At 45.5% G+C, this 21,641-nt stretch overlaps 7 protein-coding genes across 10 annotated transcripts; 3 read left to right on the top strand and 4 right to left on the bottom strand.

Moving 5' to 3' along the window:
- Window positions 1–143: 143 nt before the first annotated feature.
- LOC6609070 (proteasomal ubiquitin receptor ADRM1 homolog) lies at window positions 144–1,979 on the bottom strand. 2 transcript variants are annotated; one of them, XM_002033737.2, is made up of 4 exons: window positions 1,869–1,977; window positions 1,228–1,769; window positions 846–1,039; window positions 144–740 (listed from the first exon to the last, which is right to left on the bottom strand). In XM_002033737.2, exons 2-4 carry the CDS (start codon window positions 1,746–1,748, stop codon window positions 286–288), a joined length of 1,170 nt encoding a protein of 389 aa, XP_002033773.1. In that variant the 5' UTR covers window positions 1,749–1,769; window positions 1,869–1,977; the 3' UTR covers window positions 144–285. The 2 variants fall into 2 exon arrangements, with proteins under 2 accessions (XP_002033773.1, XP_032570439.1); XM_032714548.1 differs by having other exon boundaries at window positions 144–1,039; window positions 1,869–1,979.
- Window positions 1,980–2,347: 368 nt separating this feature from the next.
- LOC6609071 (cathepsin L) lies at window positions 2,348–9,511 on the top strand. 2 transcript variants are annotated; one of them, XM_032715003.1, is made up of 5 exons: window positions 2,364–2,537; window positions 2,824–2,915; window positions 3,834–3,950; window positions 8,324–8,538; window positions 8,609–9,511. In XM_032715003.1, exons 3-5 carry the CDS (start codon window positions 3,852–3,854, stop codon window positions 9,318–9,320), a joined length of 1,026 nt encoding a protein of 341 aa, XP_032570894.1. In that variant the 5' UTR covers window positions 2,364–2,537; window positions 2,824–2,915; window positions 3,834–3,851; the 3' UTR covers window positions 9,321–9,511. The 2 variants fall into 2 exon arrangements, with proteins under 2 accessions (XP_002033774.1, XP_032570894.1); XM_002033738.2 differs by lacking the exon at window positions 2,824–2,915 and having other exon boundaries at window positions 2,348–2,537.
- LOC116800384 lies at window positions 5,403–7,006 on the top strand. The gene has a single exon (XM_032715004.1). It carries the CDS (start codon window positions 6,464–6,466, stop codon window positions 6,728–6,730), a length of 267 nt encoding a protein of 88 aa, XP_032570895.1. The 5' UTR covers window positions 5,403–6,463; the 3' UTR covers window positions 6,731–7,006.
- A 404-nt stretch (window positions 9,512–9,915) lies between the features above and the next one.
- Window positions 9,916–11,508, top strand: LOC6609072 (probable phenylalanine--tRNA ligase, mitochondrial). Its single transcript, XM_002033739.2, has 2 exons — window positions 9,916–11,198; window positions 11,268–11,508. The coding sequence occupies exons 1-2, from the start codon at window positions 10,005–10,007 to the stop codon at window positions 11,433–11,435; spliced, it is 1,362 nt and encodes a 453-aa protein (XP_002033775.2). The 5' UTR covers window positions 9,916–10,004; the 3' UTR covers window positions 11,436–11,508.
- LOC6609073 (sulfotransferase 1C4) lies at window positions 11,502–13,154 on the bottom strand. Its single transcript, XM_002033740.2, has 4 exons — window positions 12,645–13,154; window positions 12,336–12,570; window positions 11,949–12,280; window positions 11,502–11,899 (listed from the first exon to the last, which is right to left on the bottom strand). The coding sequence occupies exons 1-4, from the start codon at window positions 12,853–12,855 to the stop codon at window positions 11,511–11,513; spliced, it is 1,167 nt and encodes a 388-aa protein (XP_002033776.2). The 5' UTR covers window positions 12,856–13,154; the 3' UTR covers window positions 11,502–11,510.
- Window positions 13,155–13,157: 3 nt separating this feature from the next.
- LOC6609074 lies at window positions 13,158–14,450 on the bottom strand. The gene has a single exon (XM_002033741.2). The coding sequence runs from the start codon at window positions 14,235–14,237 to the stop codon at window positions 13,236–13,238; it is 1,002 nt and encodes a 333-aa protein (XP_002033777.1). The 5' UTR covers window positions 14,238–14,450; the 3' UTR covers window positions 13,158–13,235.
- Window positions 14,451–14,555: 105 nt separating this feature from the next.
- LOC6609075 (DNA-binding protein SMUBP-2) lies at window positions 14,556–21,401 on the bottom strand. Of its 2 annotated transcripts, XM_002033742.2 has the most exons (9): window positions 20,691–21,371; window positions 20,450–20,625; window positions 19,140–19,344; window positions 18,873–19,077; window positions 16,942–18,812; window positions 16,783–16,888; window positions 16,441–16,717; window positions 16,111–16,357; window positions 14,556–15,939 (listed from the first exon to the last, which is right to left on the bottom strand). In XM_002033742.2, the coding sequence occupies exons 1-9, from the start codon at window positions 20,848–20,850 to the stop codon at window positions 15,224–15,226; spliced, it is 3,963 nt and encodes a 1,320-aa protein (XP_002033778.2). In that variant the 5' UTR covers window positions 20,851–21,371; the 3' UTR covers window positions 14,556–15,223. The 2 variants fall into 2 exon arrangements, with proteins under 2 accessions (XP_002033778.2, XP_032572323.1); XM_032716432.1 differs by lacking the exon at window positions 14,556–15,939 and having other exon boundaries at window positions 16,320–16,390; window positions 20,691–21,401.
- Between the last annotated feature and the right edge of the window lie 240 nt (window positions 21,402–21,641).

Consider the following 21,641-nt stretch of genomic DNA (forward strand, 5'->3'; position numbering starts at 1 on the left):
TGAGCTAAAAACACAAGTATAATGAGTATAAGATGCATTCTGAGAAGCGCTGGCCGAGTACTTACCAAAATGCGTATCCTTTTATTAAAGTAATATTTATAATAGTAAAATAATTATAAATAATTAAGCCGTTTTTATGCATATTAAGTACTTTAAGCACACAATTAGATAGAGAACTTCCGTTTAACTCCCATTTGAATTTATTCAGAATCCAAAAATCACTCAGAACATGAAAAAATATGCTTTCGGATTCCATTTCAATGATTACCAAGCCGCAAACGTAAGCTATTTTTGCTTCTCCTCCTGTTTTTCGGCAGCGGGATCTGTGTTTTCATCGCGGGCCACTGAAGTTGGGGTCTCGGGATCGCTGCTCTTCTTCTCGCTGGCGGAGGGTTCGCCACCCATGGTGGCACCGGGGGGCAGGCTCTTCTCCAGAGCGCGCACAAAGTCCTCCAGATTGCCAGAGAAGGCGGCAGCCACTGCTTCGTTGGACAACTCGAATTGCTTGATCACTGGTCCCAGCTGGGCCGACTGTAGGACACTGGAGAACTGGGCCAGAGCTTGCTGGAACTGAGGGGAGGTGATGTTGTCCTTGATCTGCTGCTTGCGATCATCGTCCGCATCCTCCGATTCGGGCAGGTGCACGATCAGCGTCTTGACATGCTCCGGATCGGCAATTATCTGATTGATGGCATCGGCGCCGGGTAGGGCCGTCGATAGGTCAATATTCAGGGATCGTCCTGCGCCATGTTGGGGGGAGAGATTGGATAAGTAGGCTTGGAATGGATTGGCATAGGCTCCGGTCGATTTTGACGCCGTTGTGGTCGATGTGGTTGAGTTCTTACCGGGGGCATCCGCATCAACGGAGGAGCCGGCACCTTCGCCGACCTGCGAGTTCACATTGCTGCTGCTGCGGGTGCTGCCCGATTTCGATGGAGCGCTCGGAGTGCGCGGCACACTGACATTTTCGGGCGTCTGCAAGGCCGATGCCCCACCGCCACCCGATGAGGAGGTGTTGCGCGACGAGGGCGTACGGGAGCTGCAGAGAATATATAAAGGAAAATATTGAAAAAGGGGGTTAACTCAAGTTCTGGCTTCATCTGATTCCTAGTCAAACGAATATGCCTTCTATTACATGCTTATTAACAATAAAAACGTTAAGAAAACGATACCCTACAAGTTAAGAAGCTATCTACTAGTTATGGCTGCAAGGGGTTAAATGCTCACTTCATTTGGCCCAGCAGCGAGCTGAGACCACCCATCTGGCCAACGCCGCCGAAGAGCTGCATCAGCTGCTGCTGCGACATGTTGTTGAGCATGTACTGGAGGTCGCCGTCGTTGCTGCCGCCGCCGCCGCGTTGGTGGGCGGATGGTGGGTTGTTCAGCAGCTCGTTAATGCGGCGGCACTGCTCGTCGTCCTTGTCCGTCTTGGGCTCCTGCATCCAGAAGAACATGCGGCGTGTCGATGACTTGAACTTGAGCACATAGACACGGCCCGTTTTGCACTGATCGACGCGCTTGTACTCGAAGTCGTCGGGGAAGACGATGAGGTCGTCCTCCACCTTGCCGGAGGTGCGATCCTTCCAGCAGAAGTGCATCAGGCCATCGTCACTCTGGGTCATGTAGACCAGTCCCTTGCGCGGATCCGGATGCACCATCTTGCCCACCATGTTCATGCGGCCTGCGCGGAACTCCACCAGGTTGCTGCTGTTGCTGGAACTACCCAGTCCACTTTGTCTTCCGAACATGATGCGGGCGCTTCTCGAGAGCTGGCGGAGATTGGATGAAGAACGGTTTGTAATTACGACGTTCGTGGGCGCAGAAACCGTGATCGGTTTGGGCTTATCAATAGTCGCTGCACTACTTACGGGATATATAATGCGTTTACTTTGCTGAGTTTATCAAAAATTCAGTAAATCGTCAATTCCGAATGACGAGCAAAATTTGTCTTCTTCTTACCCGAGCAGTGTGACCATTAACGGGTGATTCCTAAAATTTGGTATTTCACAGCACTGTTGAACAAAATTCAGCTTAGACATTTATTGTATAATTTAAATTCAGTTCGTTGGGTGACTTAGAAATCTTGCGTTTGTAAAAGTAACAAGAAAGGTATAGTTTTTAGTTTTTAGTTATTAAACAATCATTATTAAATAAACATAAACTAAAAAGTTCTTGCACATTTTTAGGCTGAATAATTGTTTTGATTTACCGACTGAACTAAACTAGCTAGATCTGGCTGTTTTGCAGCCAGTACTGCATCACTGCCCCCGCTGTTATCGATAGCCGTCTGCTCAGGCAGCTTCTGGTAATTCCAGAAGATTCGGACTGGTCACTCTGTCGAAGATTTCTTATTTAAACAATTTCTGCTCTTTTTCATTAAACAACGAAAGGTCTTCGGGACTGGATCATCAAGAGCGACTTGTTAAATACAATCGGCTGACTTGCACATTAGTGTTGTTTCAGCCATTTAAAAAAGAGTGCAACAACAGTGATAAATCAGTGATTTTACTGCATTCCTTGCGACGCAATTCCGAGTGGTAAGCAATATATGTCGACTTTTTAGTTAATTTCGAGTTGAGAACGCAAATATACCTGCCCTGCATTAATGCCGATTAATTGCTTCGTATTGACTTGTTGAATCTAATTGCGTCATGCCTGTGTGGCGACTTATTTACACTTTAATTGCACTCCATAATAATAAACATTCGGCATCTTCGTCTATGCCCGTTTTTATTGCCCCTTTTGCTTTGCGCTTTCGATTCTGTTGCGCTTCTTTGTTTAGATTTTGTCCAATTCCCCTTTGTGCTAACCCATTTTTTCTAGTCTTTGTGGTCTTTATCTCACCTGATAGCCAGATGAATCACCTTGTGGTTTGAAACCCGTTTTCGCCCTCGAACTTGGCACAAATCGCAGTGGTAAATAACAACTTTTATCAAATGCCTCTCACGTTTCTCAAAATGGGCGCAAAAACAGCAAGACAATGATAGAAAAACAATAAGAGGGGCAAATAGCGCAAAAATGGCAGAGTTTGAAAGCAATACGAAGCTGCGAGGCAAAGTGGAATGGCCGATAAGATAACGCATCGCCATCGAAAAAACAAATTAAACTATATTGTTTATCACAAAGCCAATGTCAATATATTTACAAACGCCCCGCAAATCAGTCAAGTTTTATAAAAATCATTTTTATGTCTCTATAAAGAGAATATTTTACGCTAAAATCGAGAAAAGCTTCTTTAAAGGATCAGATTTTTGTTCAATTTGAACCGTTATTTATTACTTCATTTTCACTCTTTTCTATGCTTGCAATGATACATATACTAAAAATCTAGTTTTTCAAAAACATGTCTGCTACGAATTTAATAAAGAATTAATATAATATTTGTACATATTTTCTATTGCTAGATCTCAGATTGTTTATAGTTTTGTACTTAAAGCTAGCCTAAATTAAATAAATAATATTAGTATCCTTTCTTTTTATTATAAATTTGCAATAAATTGCAAGTTGGTTTGCATAAATTCCATATTTCACGCATTTGTTTGAACGTAATTTAAATATTTTGCACTGAACTTGATGACAAAGTTGCTAAGATAAAACTAATGCTAAATATGCTAAGAGTGCAAGTGCAAGAAACTCAGTTTTTCACAACTTTCCCTTATCGCTCCAGCAGCTTAGAATATTTATTGTACTTTAAAAGCTAAACAACTCGAAGTTTGTGAGCCATCCCTGATAATTTGCGATCTGGTTTTGTGCCTGGATGAGGGGGGAGCTTCACGTGACTGACACTCCGATTGGAAGTTAGTTTGCTTACTAATTGGTGTGATTTCTTGCAGATTCCGCGACTTATCACAATGCGCACAGCTGTTTTGCTGCCACTTTTGGCCCTGCTGGCGGTGGCCCAGGCCGTTTCCTTCGCCGACGTGGTCATGGAGGAATGGCATACGTTCAAGGTGAGTTTATACCGGATCATCTAGGGATCGTATTCGATCCGCCAGGCCGACAACAAGTGTTCTCCGGTAACAAGGGCTCGATGTGTAATGATGATTAATCCATTATTTTTTTTGGGCCTTTGTCTTCTGTCCGACTTTGTTTGCATAGTTGGACGCGACGCATTCCGTTTGTGACGATTCCGCACTCGCGTGAGTCACCAGCCATTGCGAGTGTGAATGCACTGCTGCGCGGCTGCCTCAAAGAGAGGGAAGGAGCGCCCAGATAAGTCCAGAAGTCTAGGGTGTCGTCCAGTCACATGCCAGCTCACATGACCGCAAGCGGCAAGCTGGGCTGCCTTGCTTAGCCCATCCGTAAACATCGGCTGGATGGGCAGATAATCGTCGCCCACTTTCGCTACGCCCGCGGGTCATTTCCCGCCGATAAGCCGTGCAAGACTCGAACTGGTCCACCGCCGGCCGACTGATAAGGCACAAGCCGCATATTTGCCAGCACACTTTTCGCAAGCCATGTTTCCTAATGCGACTTCGATTTTTGACCCCTTTTATTGCACACAAATATATATATATGTGTGTCCATGGTTCCATTAATGATTGACCCAATCATCCTTTGTCTCGCAGCCTTCACTTGCAACTCCGTCGGCTTATCGATGGAGGATTCTCTATTGATTAATTGAATGTGCCCCTAGTGTCGTCTAATTCTTATCGCCAGCAGTCAGGGGTCGTGATTTTTTCCATTATTTCACTGAATAGTTGTGCTCTTTGGTGCCGTGCCAGGCGTCATTAGCCCCAAATGGGGGCGTACAAATAATAATTAGCTGTTTGTGCAGATCTTGTGTGATAAGGGGAATATATGTACATTTTTATATATGCATATTAGCTATTAAGCTATGGATATTTTGCTCTTAATGGTTTTATATTCAGTTTCAAATGCACCCGCATATGCAATATATGCATATAACACTATATCCCTTCCTTTTTTTATCTGCTATTAAATATCATATTAAATTGGGTGAATCATTTGTTAGAGTAAGCACAAACTGGTACTAGAAAAACAATTATTGTTTATAAATAACAAAGTTCAAACAACTGAAAGAATATGAATCGTGTTTATGGAAAGTTACTCATCCTTAATTAAAATTAGAAAAAAACTAAACATTTGCAATTAGCCCAATTTACAAAAGCTAATTTTTTCTCTTATTTTCTAATTTAGTTTTCTTTTTTTTTCAAAAAAAACTGACAATTACTTTACATTTGTCATTTTACATTTCTACACCCCTTAAGTGCTATGTAGAATACTGAAAACAGCTTGGTCACACTGCTGCAAACAGTGCTGCCCATGTGTGCTTCGGAAAGGAAAGGCGCGCAATTTAAATGTGATAACCATGCCAACTTAGCTCTCGACGTTTATAATTAGTTAATAATAACGACATTATCTGTAATCTGTGTGCAGTCCAAAGTGCCGCAGACGTCGGTTTCAAATGCACAGCTGCAAAAGTCAGCATTGATCAACTGTGGCACTGATAAGCTCTTAAATTCCAGATTAATGCGTCTTAGTTTCAGCTCGTTCGCATGGTTGGGCAAATATTCAACAATATTTAACAACAAATCGTGCGGGGGCCGCGAGCATTTTGGAAATGACGCGCTACGGATCGGCGTTGCTTATCAAATTGCCATTTTTCGCTGGCATTTCCGAGAGCCGAAAGAGATTTCTAGCACGAATTCTCCGTGCGACAAGTGCACAAACAAATCGGCTGCCGTAAATAAACAAGCTGGGAAAAATTTCGCTGACTTGCAAAAGCAGCATGCGGCTCTTTGCTTCCTTCTTTTTTTTTTTAAAGATGTATACATAAATTCCGTTTTTTTTTGTGAATTTTTCTGCTACTTTGGCTAACCGGTTGGAGCAAACATATTTGAATAGCTCGCCTGAAATCCTTATAAATCATGTGCGCTTCGAAATGAAACCGGTTAGCCTGTTTTGAGCAAACCCACGATGCGCGCGCTGCAAAACAGAAGGTAATATACGAAAAAGCATAAGAAACAAGAAATATATAGAGTACGACCGCCTTCCATCCTCCAAATAGGTTGGCCTACGTAGGTTGGGCTCTTTTTGTCGATTTCGGCGATACGAGAGTGTAGAGTGTGTTGTGTGCGTGTGTGAACTCGGCTCTTTTTCGATTGAGTTTGCGTTTGCGAGCGGACCACCACCACCACCAAAAGCGAAACGGCCTGCTGTCGTATTTTTTGTTATTCCCGAACCGACGCTCCACGCCAACGGAACGCTCGAGCAGCCAGCGGCAGACAGCAGCAGCAGTGCAGAGCGGAATATATAGAACACATTTGAGAGAAAAGAAATAAAAGGAGCCAACTCAGAGGCCCTCAGCAGTGGCAGTATAGCCTAACCGTACGGAAAAGCACGCGCGTCATCGTAAAAACGTGCTACGAAATCGCAGGGAGACGGCGGTAATAGCAAGTAAATTACATAAAAACCACGGAGGAGCAATCACAGCACAACCATGACCGATGTCAGTGCAAATAGTTTGGATGTATCGGTGGATGTGGTCTGGCCGACGATAATTGTCCTGGCCATGCTGGTCATAAATGGCTTCGTTTTCGCCTACATTATGCGCAAGCGGCGGGAGTACAAGAGCCAGGAGGAGGAGCTGCAGCAACAACAACAACCTGTTCCACACGCAACCTACGCGGCCACCTCGCCCACGGAACGGCATGCGGATGCGTATCAGGAGGACGATAGCTGTGCCATCGAGATGGAGCGACTGTAGGGATGCAGGGAGATCGCACTAGTTAAGCTCTCTGATACTCAACCACAATCGTCCAAGCTTCTCAACTGCAACGAAGTTTCCTAAGCCATATAAGTAGTATCTCTAGATTGATAGATACAAAACGTATACGTCGAGTGCCTGGATATCGGATTGCACGTGCATTTAATTAACGTTGTTTTTAAGTTGTTAACTCTATCTGCATATATCGCAAATTCAAATTTTCTACAAAAGTATACAATAAATGTGTGAATTTTATCATGCGGCATAGAGAAACCACGACGTTTGCAAGGAAAATCAATAGGTCAGTGTGCCGGAGGCGCCACCACCTCCTCCCCCTCGAAATCACAACGGGCGGGGTTTCTTTTTGCTGCAAGTCTCGAATTCGATTCAATTATGTCAATTATGGGAGTCAAACACGGACCAGTGGACACCATCCGGTCCATTTGGGGCGACAATTGCTGATCTGGCCGAGGCTGCTGGTCCGCTTTGATGTCCAAAAGTAATTACATATGCATGTTTCTCACATGACAGCGCCGCTCGACTGTTCAGTTCAATGTGCCAAGTACCCTGGAATATCGCAAATCTTACTAAGACTTCTGGTGCGCCACTTAAAAAGCGATTAGGTTGGGTATAAGTTCATTTGTTTTCATATTCCACTGAGAAAACATGCCACTTAACGCGTTGAAAAGTCGCAAATAAACCGGTTTAGCAATAAACACTTTTGGAAAATGCATTTCAGTTTAGCATGTTCGCTATTTGGATATTCGTGAGCACTGATAATGAGTTTTGTTGAATAATTTTATATATTTATTAACTTTACTTTCATTTACTTTTCGTTTCTATGCAAAGACGCTTCTAATGCTAATCTCTTATATTTTAGGGGGCGCACTCTTTGGTTTTCAGCCAAAAGGAAGTCCAATTTTATCCACAAGTTTCACTTTGAATCGAAAACAACCCCCATATATAGCATTATAGTAATCAGTGGCATTTGCCGAATGTAATGGATAGCAACCTAGTCGACTTCTTGCCCTGGCCTTTCAATTCTCTCTATAGCTATCATTCTTGTTTAGCGTTCGTGCTATTTTCGTGCTGTGGCTGTGTCAATATGCGGGTCGGACAAACAAACAACCCCGAGCTGGAGAGGAGGTCTCTAATCCACGGGACCACTGCAGGCAGATGGAGCGCATTTCCTCATGCTGGCTCGCATTCCTCCCATTCCTACCTGCAGTTTGGCTCGCTTGTTTACTACCTGGGAACATTAACACCGTTTCCAAGTTCCTGTTGTTGGGCAATCGTTAAACACCATTTCATGACCATGTTAGATTTATAGAGCTGGCTACTGTGGCCGATCTTCTAGAGCGTTTCGCTCGTGCCAGGTTGACGGCGCTGTGATAAGGTTATCAGCGATCGTAAATCCATTTTTACGTAAAACATTTGCTTTAATATAGTTCCCAAAGATGCGTCTAAAAAGTTAACTTTTCATTTGGTTGGCTTTATCTTATCTTGGAACAAGTACACGAAAGTCAATCGATAGTAGCACTTACCTTTGATAAGAGTGCATTATCTAACTTGTAACTACTTTTCATATTGCAGCTGGAGCACCGAAAGAACTATCAGGATGATACCGAGGAGCGTTTCCGCCTCAAGATCTTCAATGAGAACAAGCACAAGATTGCCAAGCACAACCAGCGATTCGCCGAGGGCAAGGTGAGCTTCAAACTGGCGGTCAACAAGTACGCCGATTTGCTGCACCACGAATTCCGCCAGCTGATGAACGGCTTCAACTACACTCTGCACAAGCAGCTGCGGTAAGTTGGTAGCGATAGGGATTACAATGTCCAAGCTATCGTACTTATTCTACTTTGCATTCGCTTTCAGTGCCGCCGATGAGAGCTTCAAGGGAGTCACCTTCATCTCGCCGGCTCATGTGACGCTGCCCAAGTCTGTGGATTGGCGCACCAAGGGAGCTGTGACCGCCGTCAAGGATCAGGGACACTGCGGCAGCTGCTGGGCCTTCTCCAGCACAGGCGCCCTCGAGGGTCAGCATTTCCGCAAGTCCGGTGTCCTCGTCTCGCTGTCCGAGCAGAATCTGGTCGATTGCTCCACCAAGTACGGCAACAATGGATGCAACGGCGGTCTCATGGACAATGCCTTCCGCTATATCAAGGATAATGGCGGCATTGACACCGAGAAGTCCTATCCCTACGAGGCCATCGATGACTCGTGCCACTTCAACAAGGGCACAATTGGAGCCACCGATCGTGGATTCACCGATATTCCCCAGGGTGATGAGAAGAAGATGGCCGAGGCTGTGGCCACCGTTGGTCCCGTTGCCGTCGCCATCGATGCCTCCCACGAGTCGTTCCAGTTCTATTCGGAGGGCGTCTACAACGAGCCCCAGTGTGATGCCCAGAATCTGGATCACGGTGTGCTGGTCGTTGGCTTCGGCACCGACGAGTCCGGCGAGGATTACTGGCTGGTGAAGAACTCGTGGGGCACCACCTGGGGCGACAAGGGCTTCATCAAGATGCTGCGCAACAAGGAGAACCAGTGCGGCATCGCCAGCGCCTCCAGCTATCCCCTGGTCTAGAGCAGAACTGATGTAGTTTAGCCACAGCATTCATATAATATCATATGATATGATTTAGAAAAGAAACAGAAAAGATACTAACGCAAGCATCTCAAAAATGAACTTTAATAATTAAGCCCATCATATTTAATGAACTAATTTTGTAATGGGTCCATTGTATTCGCGTTTCTCTGCCATCATGTATGATATAGGTGAACAACAAATCTGTTGATGTTTGTAGAAAAATAAATAAAAATCATATAATTTTAAAAATTGAAGTTTTTGGATTGGGAGAGAAGTTATTTTAGCAAATCAAAGTTTTGCAGTCAACTATGTTGGGTTTCTTTTCACTCTCTTATATCTATATATATTTATTTTATATTTATATTATATTCATATTTATAATTTACGTATTTTGCTTTGAAATTTGATTATTTCATTATTACTTCACAGTTTTTAATTTTGATTTAAAAAAACATTTCAACACTGTAAAAGTGCTTTCGCTTTCCGGCAGATGGCGCCAGCTGGTTATCCAACAGCTCTGTTAGTGTGCGCCTAGCAGCACTGTCCGTGCTGCTGAAGCCTTGCGACTGCTGTAGAAAATTATCGATATGTTAACATAACATCTGATAACATAACATAACTTACAAGTTATAACAAAAAATGCAATAAATACTTGCATCGAATCAATAAAGTCCCTCCAATATGCTACTGACGCTTCGAGTGCAGGGAGCACGATCCTGGGTGAAGTCCACCCGCTGCCTGGCTAGCAGTGCGGCGCCTGCGAAGTCGCCCTCATCGCCACCGCAGCTGGAGGTCAGTGGAAGCACGTACGCCACCGACGGATGGACGAACGTAACGCCCAAGATACTCTCCTACCTGGGGGCCAACAAGCACCTGCAGACGGACCACCCGCTGTCTATCATCCGCCAGAGGATCGTTAACTACTTTTATGGAGCGTATCGCAACCAAAGGGGCAATCCACTATTCTCCGTCTATGATCAAATGAATCCGGTGGTCACTGTGCAGCAGAACTTTGACAATCTGCTGATTCCCGCCGATCATGTGAGTCGACAGAAATCCGATTGCTACTACATCAATCAGCAGCATCTGCTGCGCGCCCACACCACCGCCCACCAGGTGGAACTGATCTCGGGCGGGCTGGACAACTTTCTGGTGGTGGGCGAGGTGTACCGACGGGACGAGATCGATAGTACCCACTATCCGGTGTTTCACCAGGCGGACGCTGTGCGGCTGGTCACCAAAGACAAGCTCTTCGAGCGCAATCCTGGCCTGGAACTCTTCGAAGAGACGTGGTCGGGTACGCTGCCCGATCCCAAGCTGATCCTGCCCTCCTCCAAGTTCATGGACCAAACCAAACAGCCCTGCCACACGCTCGAGGCCGTCAAGCTGATGGAGCACGAGATGAAGCATGTGCTGGTGGGCCTGACCAAGGATCTGTTTGGGCCGCGCATCAAGTACAGATGGGTGGACACCTATTTTCCCTTCACCCAGCCCTCCTGGGAGCTGGAGATCTATTTCAAGGACAACTGGCTGGAGGTCTTAGGCTGCGGCATCATGCGCCACGAAATCCTGCAGAGATCGGGCGTTCATCAATCGATTGGCTACGCCTTTGGCGTCGGCCTGGAGCGACTGGCCATGGTGCTGTTCGATGTACCCGACATCCGGCTGTTCTGGTCGAACGACAGTGGCTTTCTGTCGCAGTTTAGCGAAAAGGATCTGCACAATCTGCCCAAGTACAAGCCCATCTCCCACTATCCGCAGTGCACGAATGACTTGTCGTTCTGGCTGCCCCAGGACATTGAGGTGGATGCCGGCTTCTCGCCCAACGACTTCTACGATCTGGTCCGCTCTGTAGCTGGTGATATGGTGGAGCAGGTTGGTCTTAGCTATCCAAAAAGTATTAAATCTTACTAGTATTTCTCTTAAACTTTACTTTTATTACAGATCAGCCTGGTGGACAAGTTTAAGCACCCGAAAACGGGCAGATCGAGCGTGTGCTTCCGCATTGTTTATCGCCATATGGAGCGCACCTTAACCCAGGCGGAGGTCAACGAAATCCACAAGCAGATCGCAAGTGCGAGCGTGGATAGTTTCAATGTGCAAATACGTTAGTCATAGTCTAGTTCGGTTTCAATTTAGACCAAAAAAGAAAAACACCAGTAAAGATAGCCAACAAAGTCAGGTATTTCATATGGTCTTGAATGATTTAATATTCTGTTCCACCCAATCGTTGGCGCTCTTCAAAAGCTTCGGATTCTCCACGAACTCCTGTTGCGGCTGACACGCTGTCTTGGCTCCGCTACGCACGAATCCTGCCTCTCCTTTGTTGAGAACGCCAACGGAAGCCATTTCGTGCATGTTTACGGACTTGTTCTCGCGGAAGCTTTTGATACTCAGATGATCGAGTAGCCTATCCATATCCTCGAGTTTCGATGGACACTCTAGGAAGCTGGCTATGCTGTTGATTGCACCTGGCAGATCAGCCAACATGTCCTCGTAGCGCAGAAAGAGCACATTGGACAAATGGGCATGCTCCTGCGCCTCCTTAACGTGACTGTAATAGGGCAGCCAGGGATCTGAAAGATAGTTGGTTAGGGATGGCAACTTCATCGAAGGAGCACTTACTTAATCCGTTTTGGAAATAGCGCCAGTAACGCTCGAAATCTCCGACGTATCCTTGGGTGCGGAAGAGCCTGTTCAAATGGTAGTAGGAAACTGCAACATCCTTGGGCTCGCGAACCACATAGATCACCTTGCACTTCTTTTCCATGACACTAGGCGGCATTAGAGAAAAGGGGAAATGCGTTTTGATAAACCGTCGTTGCGAGCGTGGCATTTCGCTCAAAGCCTCGTAACCCGGTCGAGAAATCTTCTCAATGAACTCCAGAGCTTTAGTAGAGTCACGGTTTTCCTCCTGCAGCTCTTTCTTGATTTCGGGATGCACAAACAACGGAAATCTAAGGGCGGTTGGAGTTCACATAATTGAGATAGCAACACGCGACAAGCACTCACTCAAAGAATGGAAAGCGTTCGGTCAGTGGTCGCTGCTGGGCCTGCTCAAAATCCAGCCCATTGGCCACCAGCCAAATGAGCTCCTGCGTCCAAGTGGTGCCCGATCTGGGCACCGTGGCTATCCACACGTCATCCGGTCGTGCCTCAAAGTTGTAGTACCGCTCGGCCTCGTCCTTGTACTTGTGCGGAAAGAAGTAACCCTCCGATCCGACCTGAACGAAGCCAGTTCGCTCACCTGTTTTTTTTTATTTTTAATAAACAATGTAAAAACATTAACAAAACAAGCCGTTTTGCGCGCTATAAACATACCATGGAAGTGATCCAATAGCTCAGCATTGGTGGATTCCTCCACATCGCGAATTTCGTGTGGAAACTTGAGAGGCGTATTTTCCATTGCTCGCGCGATCAGTTGCCAGCGTTGACTGAAGAACCGCCCGTCATGAAAGCGTCTTGACCCCGCTTTCGGCCCAGAGAGAAAGTGCAAGCTGCTGGTGCTGGGCTGGCTAGTATGGCACTCCATTGCCGCTTGGCTAAGCGCAATTTAAATACGACTTCAGTTAGTATCTGTGTACTTGCTGACGCTGAATTTTCCCCAAAAGGTGTGGTTCCAAGCCATTAGTTAGCCCCGACAGCTTTTATTGGAGCATAAACAGTGGCGATATAAGCCTCAAAGTTATAGCCTAAATAACCAGTTTTAAAACGTATATATATTCTTGATTTGTATCGGCAGCTAGTCTCAGTTTTAAAGTCTAAAAATCTTTTTTTTTAGCACATACCACTATTATCATATGACCCAAGCACCCATTAAAAGTATAATAATAATAATAATAATAATAAATGACCATTGGATTAAACAGGACAACTACTTTACGTGTAAGACACAAACAATTTGATATTAGATTATTCGTTCAGCTCGACATTGTCGAAGAGCCTGAGCAGCTCCTCCTCCTTGCGCTTGATGCGCTCCTGGATGGTGGTCACGGATTCTGACTTGGGCATTGAGTTCTGGACCCGGCTGAAGAAATCGTCCATGGACTTGAAAACGTTCTGATACTGATTATCATAGCGAGCGTACTGGTACGTTGGTGGCTTCTTGGGCGCCCTCTTGGTCACGGCATTCCGGAACGAGAACTCCTTCAGTTCGTCCAGATGCAGTTCCTCCTGCTGCTCGTGGGCAGCAAACCTGCGCGATGATTGTCGCTCTCTTTCCTCCTTAAGCTCGAGCCGTTCCCGATCTATTTGATCGACTAGCTGCGCCGAGGGGCAAACCATCTTCACCTCGCCAAGGATTAGCTTATGATCGAGGATCTCAGACTCGTTCGTCTGGACGCCGGTCTCCAGTAGCTCCTGAGACTTGGGCGCCTTCGATTCTGTCTCCTCCTCGACATCCGGCAAAAGATTGGTATCCTCTGGCACTAGCTGCCTATTCTTGCGGAAATTCGAGTTCAAACCCACGCCCGCCGGTTTGCTGGGCCAGAGACGATCCCGTGCCGCCTGTTTGGCTGCTTGTGACATCACACGCTGCTTCGTTGGATTCCTGACTTCCGTTTCGGTGTCCTTGGCCAAGGGCACCACTGATCTGGGCTTCTCATGGCCCGCTCTCTCGAACTTCTGCTTGGCCGTCTGCCTGTTGCTGCTGGCCCTCAGCGAAGAGGCTACCGTGGGCTGGACCAGCCGAGCAGGTGGATTGTGCTTGCCAAGGAGACGACCGGTCTGCTTCCAAGCCGCATCGGTTCCTCCATCGCCCGCTCCGCCGTGAACAGTTCGCCGTGTTCCCGCCGTCTGCGTCGATAGAGGTCCCGCTAACTTGGAACGCACTGGGGCCCCGGAGATGGTGTTGGGTCCTCCACCTCGGGGTGTTGAGCCCGCACTTTTCCCACTGTTCCTACCGCCTGAATGCATTACGTCAATGGGTTATCGGTATTCTGCGTTACTGCGGCAGTTGTATATACTTTAAATTTTTAGTTAGCTTAAATACTTTTATTTTTTCAAGTTCAATTGGTTGAAATCGGTAACGAAAAACGAATGTACTAAGCCATAGAGTTTAGGGCCCGACACAGAAGTCGTTGTGAAGGCCTACTTGGTATGGAATCATACGTATCTAAATCCTTACTCAAAATGCATCCAAAACCCAAAACTATAACGTCTGCAAACCAACGCAAATAAATCCTAAACCAAATCCGAACGAATCACAAGACAAAAAATATATAAAAAGTTGAATTGTAATCCGATAATTTAGAATTTATTATTTAGATAGTTTTTTTTTTTTAGATAGTATAATAGTCCATCGGGCACATACATATTGCTTCTAGTCTTCAGAACCGATGACACAGATATCAAGGAGTCAGCAAGTTCTTACCTAAATATGAAATTGTTACAAAGGATATTATTCTGTAAGGATTACATGTTTATTTTTTGTGGGGAAATAGGTTTTAACCTGCTCCCCCATCCCCCCTATTCAGTAAACTACTATTTTGAAGTCTGAAGTGCACACAATGCTTGCGACTTATACTACGGATTGTGGGTTCGTGGTATAACTCGAAAGCGTCGGGCTTTTGCAACCGAAAAGTGTTCACTTTGAGCGCTCCATGTCTTTGCTCGAATCAATTACACTCGCAAAGGATGCGTTCCATGGAAGATGGAAGGCCAAAAGCATGAGGCTACCTCAGTGGCTGAGGTGAACCATTCTTTTGGCCCTGTTCTTCGGATGGACGCACATCATTTGCGAGTCTATTTGGTAGGATTTTTTTTTGCTACTTGGCGCATGGATGATCGCAGATCGCACAAATGCCAATAGCAAAGTCAAAAAGAGGACAGCGAGATCACTTGTTACGCCAAGCAATCGCGCCGTCTCTATAGATTGTGATGAGCTCCCAAAGAAGCCACAATTATGAAATGATACAGTTGGATTTTTTCCTGCTTGGTGGTGGCGTTGGATCGCGTGGTGGCGGTGACCAACCGAAATTGGACCAGTTTCTGTGGGGCTCGCGAAATGGTGGAGCACAACGTTGCTCATTGGTAGCCGTGTAGCGTCGAAAGTCTTCGGACGTGGGACGCACGTTCTCGAAACGAAGATTGCCATTGGGAATGTGACTGTAAGCCGAAGACCTGGTTGTCTTATTCTCCGAAGGCACGACTTCGATGCCACAAGGCACTCCGTTAACATAGCGCTCCTTGTGAGTGGAGAGGGGATTTGAGGACTTCGGAATCGGGAGCTTGGAAGATGAAGGAATTTCCGGCATTGGAGAGCGTGATGTTAGCACTGGAGTTGCTGCAGAAGAAGGATGCGAAGCAGGCGTCTCCGGCTTTGTCAATCCTGTTCTTGGCATTACTGATGGAGCAGCAGCAGGTCTTGGAGCAGGAGTAACTGAAATCGATGCTCCTGCGGCCTCCCGTTTGATGTTCAATTGAAAATCTTTCAGTTGGGCCTCTAGCGAACGAACTTCACCCAAATCGTGGTCCACAAAGCTTGGTACCTTCGGCAACTCGTCGAATATGGTTTCGAGCTCAGATTTTTTCGACTGACACTCATTCCCCAGCTGGAGCAGATCATTCTTGCTGTAGAAGAGCTTGTTGGCCTGAACTGGATTTTTTGCATGCTTCTCTGTTTGGGATAAGAGGTGGGTTAGAAGTTTGATAATATAATTTTAGGATGATAGCGACAGAGAAACAAGCAAATTAAAAGCTATGACCATGCAATAAGAGCGGAATCCACGACATGGGATTGTAATCTGCTTGTTTCTCTGGCGACACTTAAATTGTTGGCGATAGTTACTTTGCTTGAGAGGTTCCCCTAGCCCGGATGCAGGCTTATCCCCAGCTGATCCTCCTTCATTGGCGTTGTTTGCCCCACTTTTTTTATTCGGAATACAATTTTCGTTAAGGTATTGCACCCCAACCAAGGTCTTTCGATCGCGACACATTTCGATAATATGTTGGAAGTCACTGTTTTGGCTTAGAGTACGTGGATTTCCGATGAGAATAAGCAGCGAAATCGGACGCGAAAGCAAAACGTTCAAACGCTATACGGGTTGAAATATAATTATTTTGACGGACTAATGTTTTTTTCATGATTCGTTCTATTATTTTATAAACAAATACATACCCGTTCATTGTTCAAGAATCCAAGTTTAGGAGTAAAGGAGCGCACAAATGACACGATGATCACATGCTTCTCCTTGCCCTGGAATAACTCGACAGAACCGCAATCAATTTGAGACCAGTTTCGCATGATTAGCTGCTCCTGGATACGTTGGTACTGGTTCTTGTATGGCGATATGATACCTATATCAGTCTGCAATAACTTCTCGCCATTGAGGCCGAAATACATGAGATCCTTCACGTAATCCATGACAACATCAATCTCTTTATTATTGCACAGGCTGCAAAATTTAAATCCAATGTATTAATACCAGATTTGGTTTTATACACCATATTATGCACAGACCTCACAGAGCTCTTCGTGTTCATCGTAGTGCCAAAAACAGAATGAAACATGATGGGAAAGGTCGCATTGGGCAGGTAAAACCAGTTGTGGAAGCGACAAGCAATTTCTGAAATACGAATTATAATATTTGGATCCTATGTGGTAACTACAAGCGCTCACCCATGGGTGCCTCAGCACGAAGATGTCCCTCGTAGTACAGATTGTTGTACAGCGATACTATCTCCGGATGTGAACGAAAATTGCGGATGAGTCGCGTCTGCACGGACGCGTTATAGCTGCCATCCTCTTCCACTTGGTAGCACTTCCTCTGCAGCAGTCGCTCGAAGAGGGTCAGTCCAAGACCCCATTCGTTCGCCCTCTGCGATTGGAGCACCGGTCCCAGTTGCTTGTGGTCGCCGGATAGAATCAAATTCAACGTCGGCGATAGGGTGCACGTGATGCCCATCAAAACCTCCGCCTCCGTGGAAGCGGCTGCTTCGTCCACAAACACATGCGTATACAAATTGTTCGCGGCAAAGCCACCGGTAGACAGCTTTCCAGCCAAACTGAGTGTGCAAATCACGATTCGATATTGGTGCACCGCTTGCACGGCCGGATAAAAGTGCACAGCGTACATGTTCGAGTACTCCAGAAGCAAATCGTCGATATTGTCAATGCGCCTATCGCAGCTGGCGCTAAAGATACGGGTTAGCGGTCGTGGCTGACTCTTTGGTGCTTTGGCGATTGCCTTTAAAAGTCGCAGTGCCACCTCGTCACAGGCCGTATTTGAGCCAGACAGCACTAGGATGTGCGTTTCGGGACGATTTATGTACAATTGGTAGATGGCCTCGACGATGGTCGCTGTCTTGCCCGTTCCCGGTGGTCCAAACACGATGTAGGGAGCTTTCAGACGTGGGCTCAACGCTATCTCTCGAACCGCTTGCATCTGCTCCGGATTGCTCGAAATGAGCTTGTTGTTTAGCTGAAGTACTCCACTGGTTAGAGGTGTATTAGGAATTTCACCGGGAAACAGAATCCGCTGAACATCAGTGTGCCTGGTGATCGACAGCTGCTGGAGTGCTCGGTACTGATATCGCATCACTGCTCGCAAAGGACGGAAGATCAGGGTGTAGGTGGTGTTGTCCGGTAACTGGCGTTCACAAGTGATGTTAACCCGCTGCGTTGAGACTCCAAGGACACGGGCGAAGTAGACTCGTGGCTGCCTGTCTAGAGATCCGACCATTGCGTCAACATTGCGAGCCCACTGCAAGATGGAGTCAAAATCCTTGAGTGCCAATTCGAGCACTTTGTTGTTGTTTTCCAACATCTGGCGTACACCAGATTCCGGGTTGCCTTTCTCGTTTATGATTAGCACATCGTCGCCAGGCGATAGGATATCCTCCACGCTCATACTGGTGGTACCCATTTGCATTTTCACCGAAAGCTCCCGCCCGAACTGATGCAGCTCCATTTTCGATTGCTTGAGCGACAGATAATGCTGCAATCGTTCGATGTCCTCCACCTGGAGCAATGTGCGCAGTGTCCCGCTCAGATTTTCCTGAGTAATCTCTCTGCCCCGCTCGCAGTAGTTCTGATAGCCCTTGTCAAAGCTGGCCAAACGCATCTGGGCATCCTCGTGCTTTAGAGCAGTCAACACCTCAGTGGGTGGATTGGCTGGCGGAATACCCTTGCTCTTGAAGGTCTCCGTGCTAGACAGCCGATAGGGATTAATGTTGAAGCTAGCCTTGGGCAATGCCTCCGTGCGCATGAAGTGATGCTGCTCCACATATTTCTGTCCCTTAATGGTGAACCCAATAACGATGGGCTGCTCCCGAAGGATCATGAAGACGTGAGAGTCCACGAAGAACACAAGTTCACCGCTCGCAGTCACCGGCAGAGGCATTTGTGCACTATACACGTAGTAAAACTGGCGTAACTGCACTATGATGAACTTCTCCACCACCAGATCCTTGCGGTGTGTCTTTAAGGTGAATCCAAAGTAGTGGCTGTCCACGCAGGTCTGATAAGACAGGGACACAAAGGGCTCTGGACTGCGGAAAAGAAGCACTCATTGTACATTAACCTTCTTAGATATAATTCAATTTACTTACTATTTCTCCATCTTTTTGAGGGACTGAAAATCAGACTCGTCGCCATGGTACTCCACATGCTCCTCATACTTCTCAATTGTCTCGAAGTTCTCCTGACAGATATAGCAGCCCAGGGAGTTGAGTTCGAAATCTTTATCTGACTGCAGCAGCAGAATCTTTTGATATTTTAGCAGCGTAGGCTTTACGTCCGTGTCTAGTTTGTATTCTGCCAACAAAGCTCTCACGCATAATGAGAATATATTTTGTTCTTAATTATGGATACTCTACCTTCGGTTAACGGTTTGTTGCCCTCAGCAGGTGCTGCTCCGGGCACATCGGTCGTGGAGGCGATACCCTGCAATCGGTGCTGTTCGTCCAGCAAATTGAACTTCTCCTTGCGAAAATCAATCAAGGAGAAGTTCTTGATGCGATAGTTGAGATTTCCACGCGGCGTGTTGATCAGAAAGTTCGTCCTATGCAGCAGGGAGCCAATCTAGCGAAAATGTTTCATTTAATTCCGTATATTTATTGCTTATATCAGTCGGCGAAGAGAATTGCGATATCTCTACGGTCAGCAAATTGCAGTGGAGCAAATTTACTTTACAATCTACTGCACAAAAGGCATTGTATATATATACAATTGTACATATGTATGTATGGGCATAGAAATCCCAATAAAAACGGGGAATCACTTGACTCCACATATCGAATTTCATCATACGACCACCAAAGAGCAATACAGCAATACATTACGACAGATTTTCCTTTCCTATTTATTTGTTTTTTCCCAAATTTGTTTGGCAAATGTATCGCGATCCCTTTGAAATGGAAAACCCAATTGCCGGAGATGTAAACTTTTTATTATGTACTTAATTCTATATGCATAAATACGTGTATTTGAATTACAATGCGCTATAAGTGCGGTATGTCACAACAATAGAGCTATAGAAATACGATCTTGACACGACATGATACAATATTTCTGTTTCTAAACTGAACTCTCAGCATTGAGTTGACCGAAATATGCATGTACATTCATTTATGTTTATAAACAAATGATTAATTTCGTTTAGATCAGATTGCTGCTGTATCAGCAAAGATTCCGCGCATCTGAGTCTGGGATAAAGATTAATCCGGCGGGGCAAACCCAAAACCCAGAACCCAGATGACTCATGGACTCAAGCGAGCAAATCGCTTAGACACGACGTCGATCGCATGTGCAGGTAGTTGTAAGGTGCTCTGATAATACGGGGAGAATGTTTGGACTGGAGCGAGACAAAGGAAAGCCACCTACATATATACTACATACAGTGCGAAATCAGTCTTATCGCGCTTGGACTAGTGGATTTGAGTGGTCTGCAATGCAATGTCGACAATATTGAGCAACTTAAGGCATGTTTACATTTTGTGTCCAGTTATACTTATCTTAATATATTATATTTCATATTTTATACAACCTACATACATATGTACATATCGGAGCCACAAAATGTCATTTATTAGTTTTCTAAGGCAACCCCGACCGAAGCTCATTTAGCAGTGCTCACTGTACAGGAAATAGGATAGCAATAAAGCATTATCAGTATGATTCAACTCACATTCGTAGCTCCCTGGTTGCTGAGCTTCTGACGAATCTCGCTGCAGTTGGGCTGGGCGTTCAAGTGCACCTCGAATAGATTTCGCATTCTGGCCTTGTCCACGTACCACTCCGTTTGGGCGCTGATCACCTGGAGTCTGGCCATCTCCAGCAGAAACGAGCCCACCAACTCGCGCTCTGTGCCCGCGAAAAAGTGATCCGATGTTATGGATCATATATAGTATATATAGTATATAGCTTACCCCACGGAACCGTCGGCTTGCGAGGCATTCCATTGGCGTAGGTGCCGGACGGTTTGATACCGCCATTAATCGGCGGCGTCGCCGGCGGTGTTGTGTTGGCATTGTTATTATTATTGTTGTTTTTGCTCTTAGCGTTTTTTTGATTTTTATTTTTTGTCATTTTGTCCAGATGTTCTTTAGACTGATCTTTTTCTGCTCTTGTTTTTTTTTCTATGTTTTTGTTTTTGTAATGCACTCACTCAAACAGAAAGGGTAGGATCGATAATTGTTGTAGCGAATAAACGCAATTAAAAGTTACTTATTCAACGCGAACACAAAGCACAGACGCAGACACACACACACGTAAAAATATTATATATGGGTATAGTATGTACTATTCAGCTGACTATCGAAGTGCACGGCGTAACGTTCAGTTAACGAATGAAGCGAGTGATGCGCGGGTGTTTGGTTTTATATGCACGGGTTACCAGAGGGGGATTTTTTAGAAATGTTGTTCGGTTAAAAACATGGTTAAAACGAAAGCTAATTTAACACCTGCATACATTAAATTCGAAATAGAATACCTCTCTATTTAGATTTTAACGATGTCCCTGTGTGCTTGCCGGCTTGTGTGTGTGTGTGTGTGTGTGCGTGTGCAGCAGAGAGCCTTTCCGAATAACGGTGATCAGTTCGCTGGAACTGGAAATTCATTGCGGAGTTCTTTAGCTTCCTTCCACTTCCTGGAATTTCGTAAACAACGCAAAAGGAAGCACTCGCTGCTGCAATACTTACATGCATGTATGTAACTGTCAATTTAGTTTGTTATTTAAACAATATATATATATATTTTTTTTTATGGAGCTGGCACCTTTTTTGCTTATTATATCTAACCTTTATATTGTTTTTTTTTTCTTATGTGTATGAGTGTGTGTTTTATGTTGGAATTTGTGCGTGTACACTTATTTACAAAAT

This window comes from Drosophila sechellia, chromosome 2R (assembly GCF_004382195.2).
Source record: "Drosophila sechellia strain sech25 chromosome 2R, ASM438219v1, whole genome shotgun sequence".
Lineage (NCBI taxonomy): Eukaryota > Metazoa > Arthropoda > Insecta > Diptera > Drosophilidae > Drosophila > Drosophila sechellia.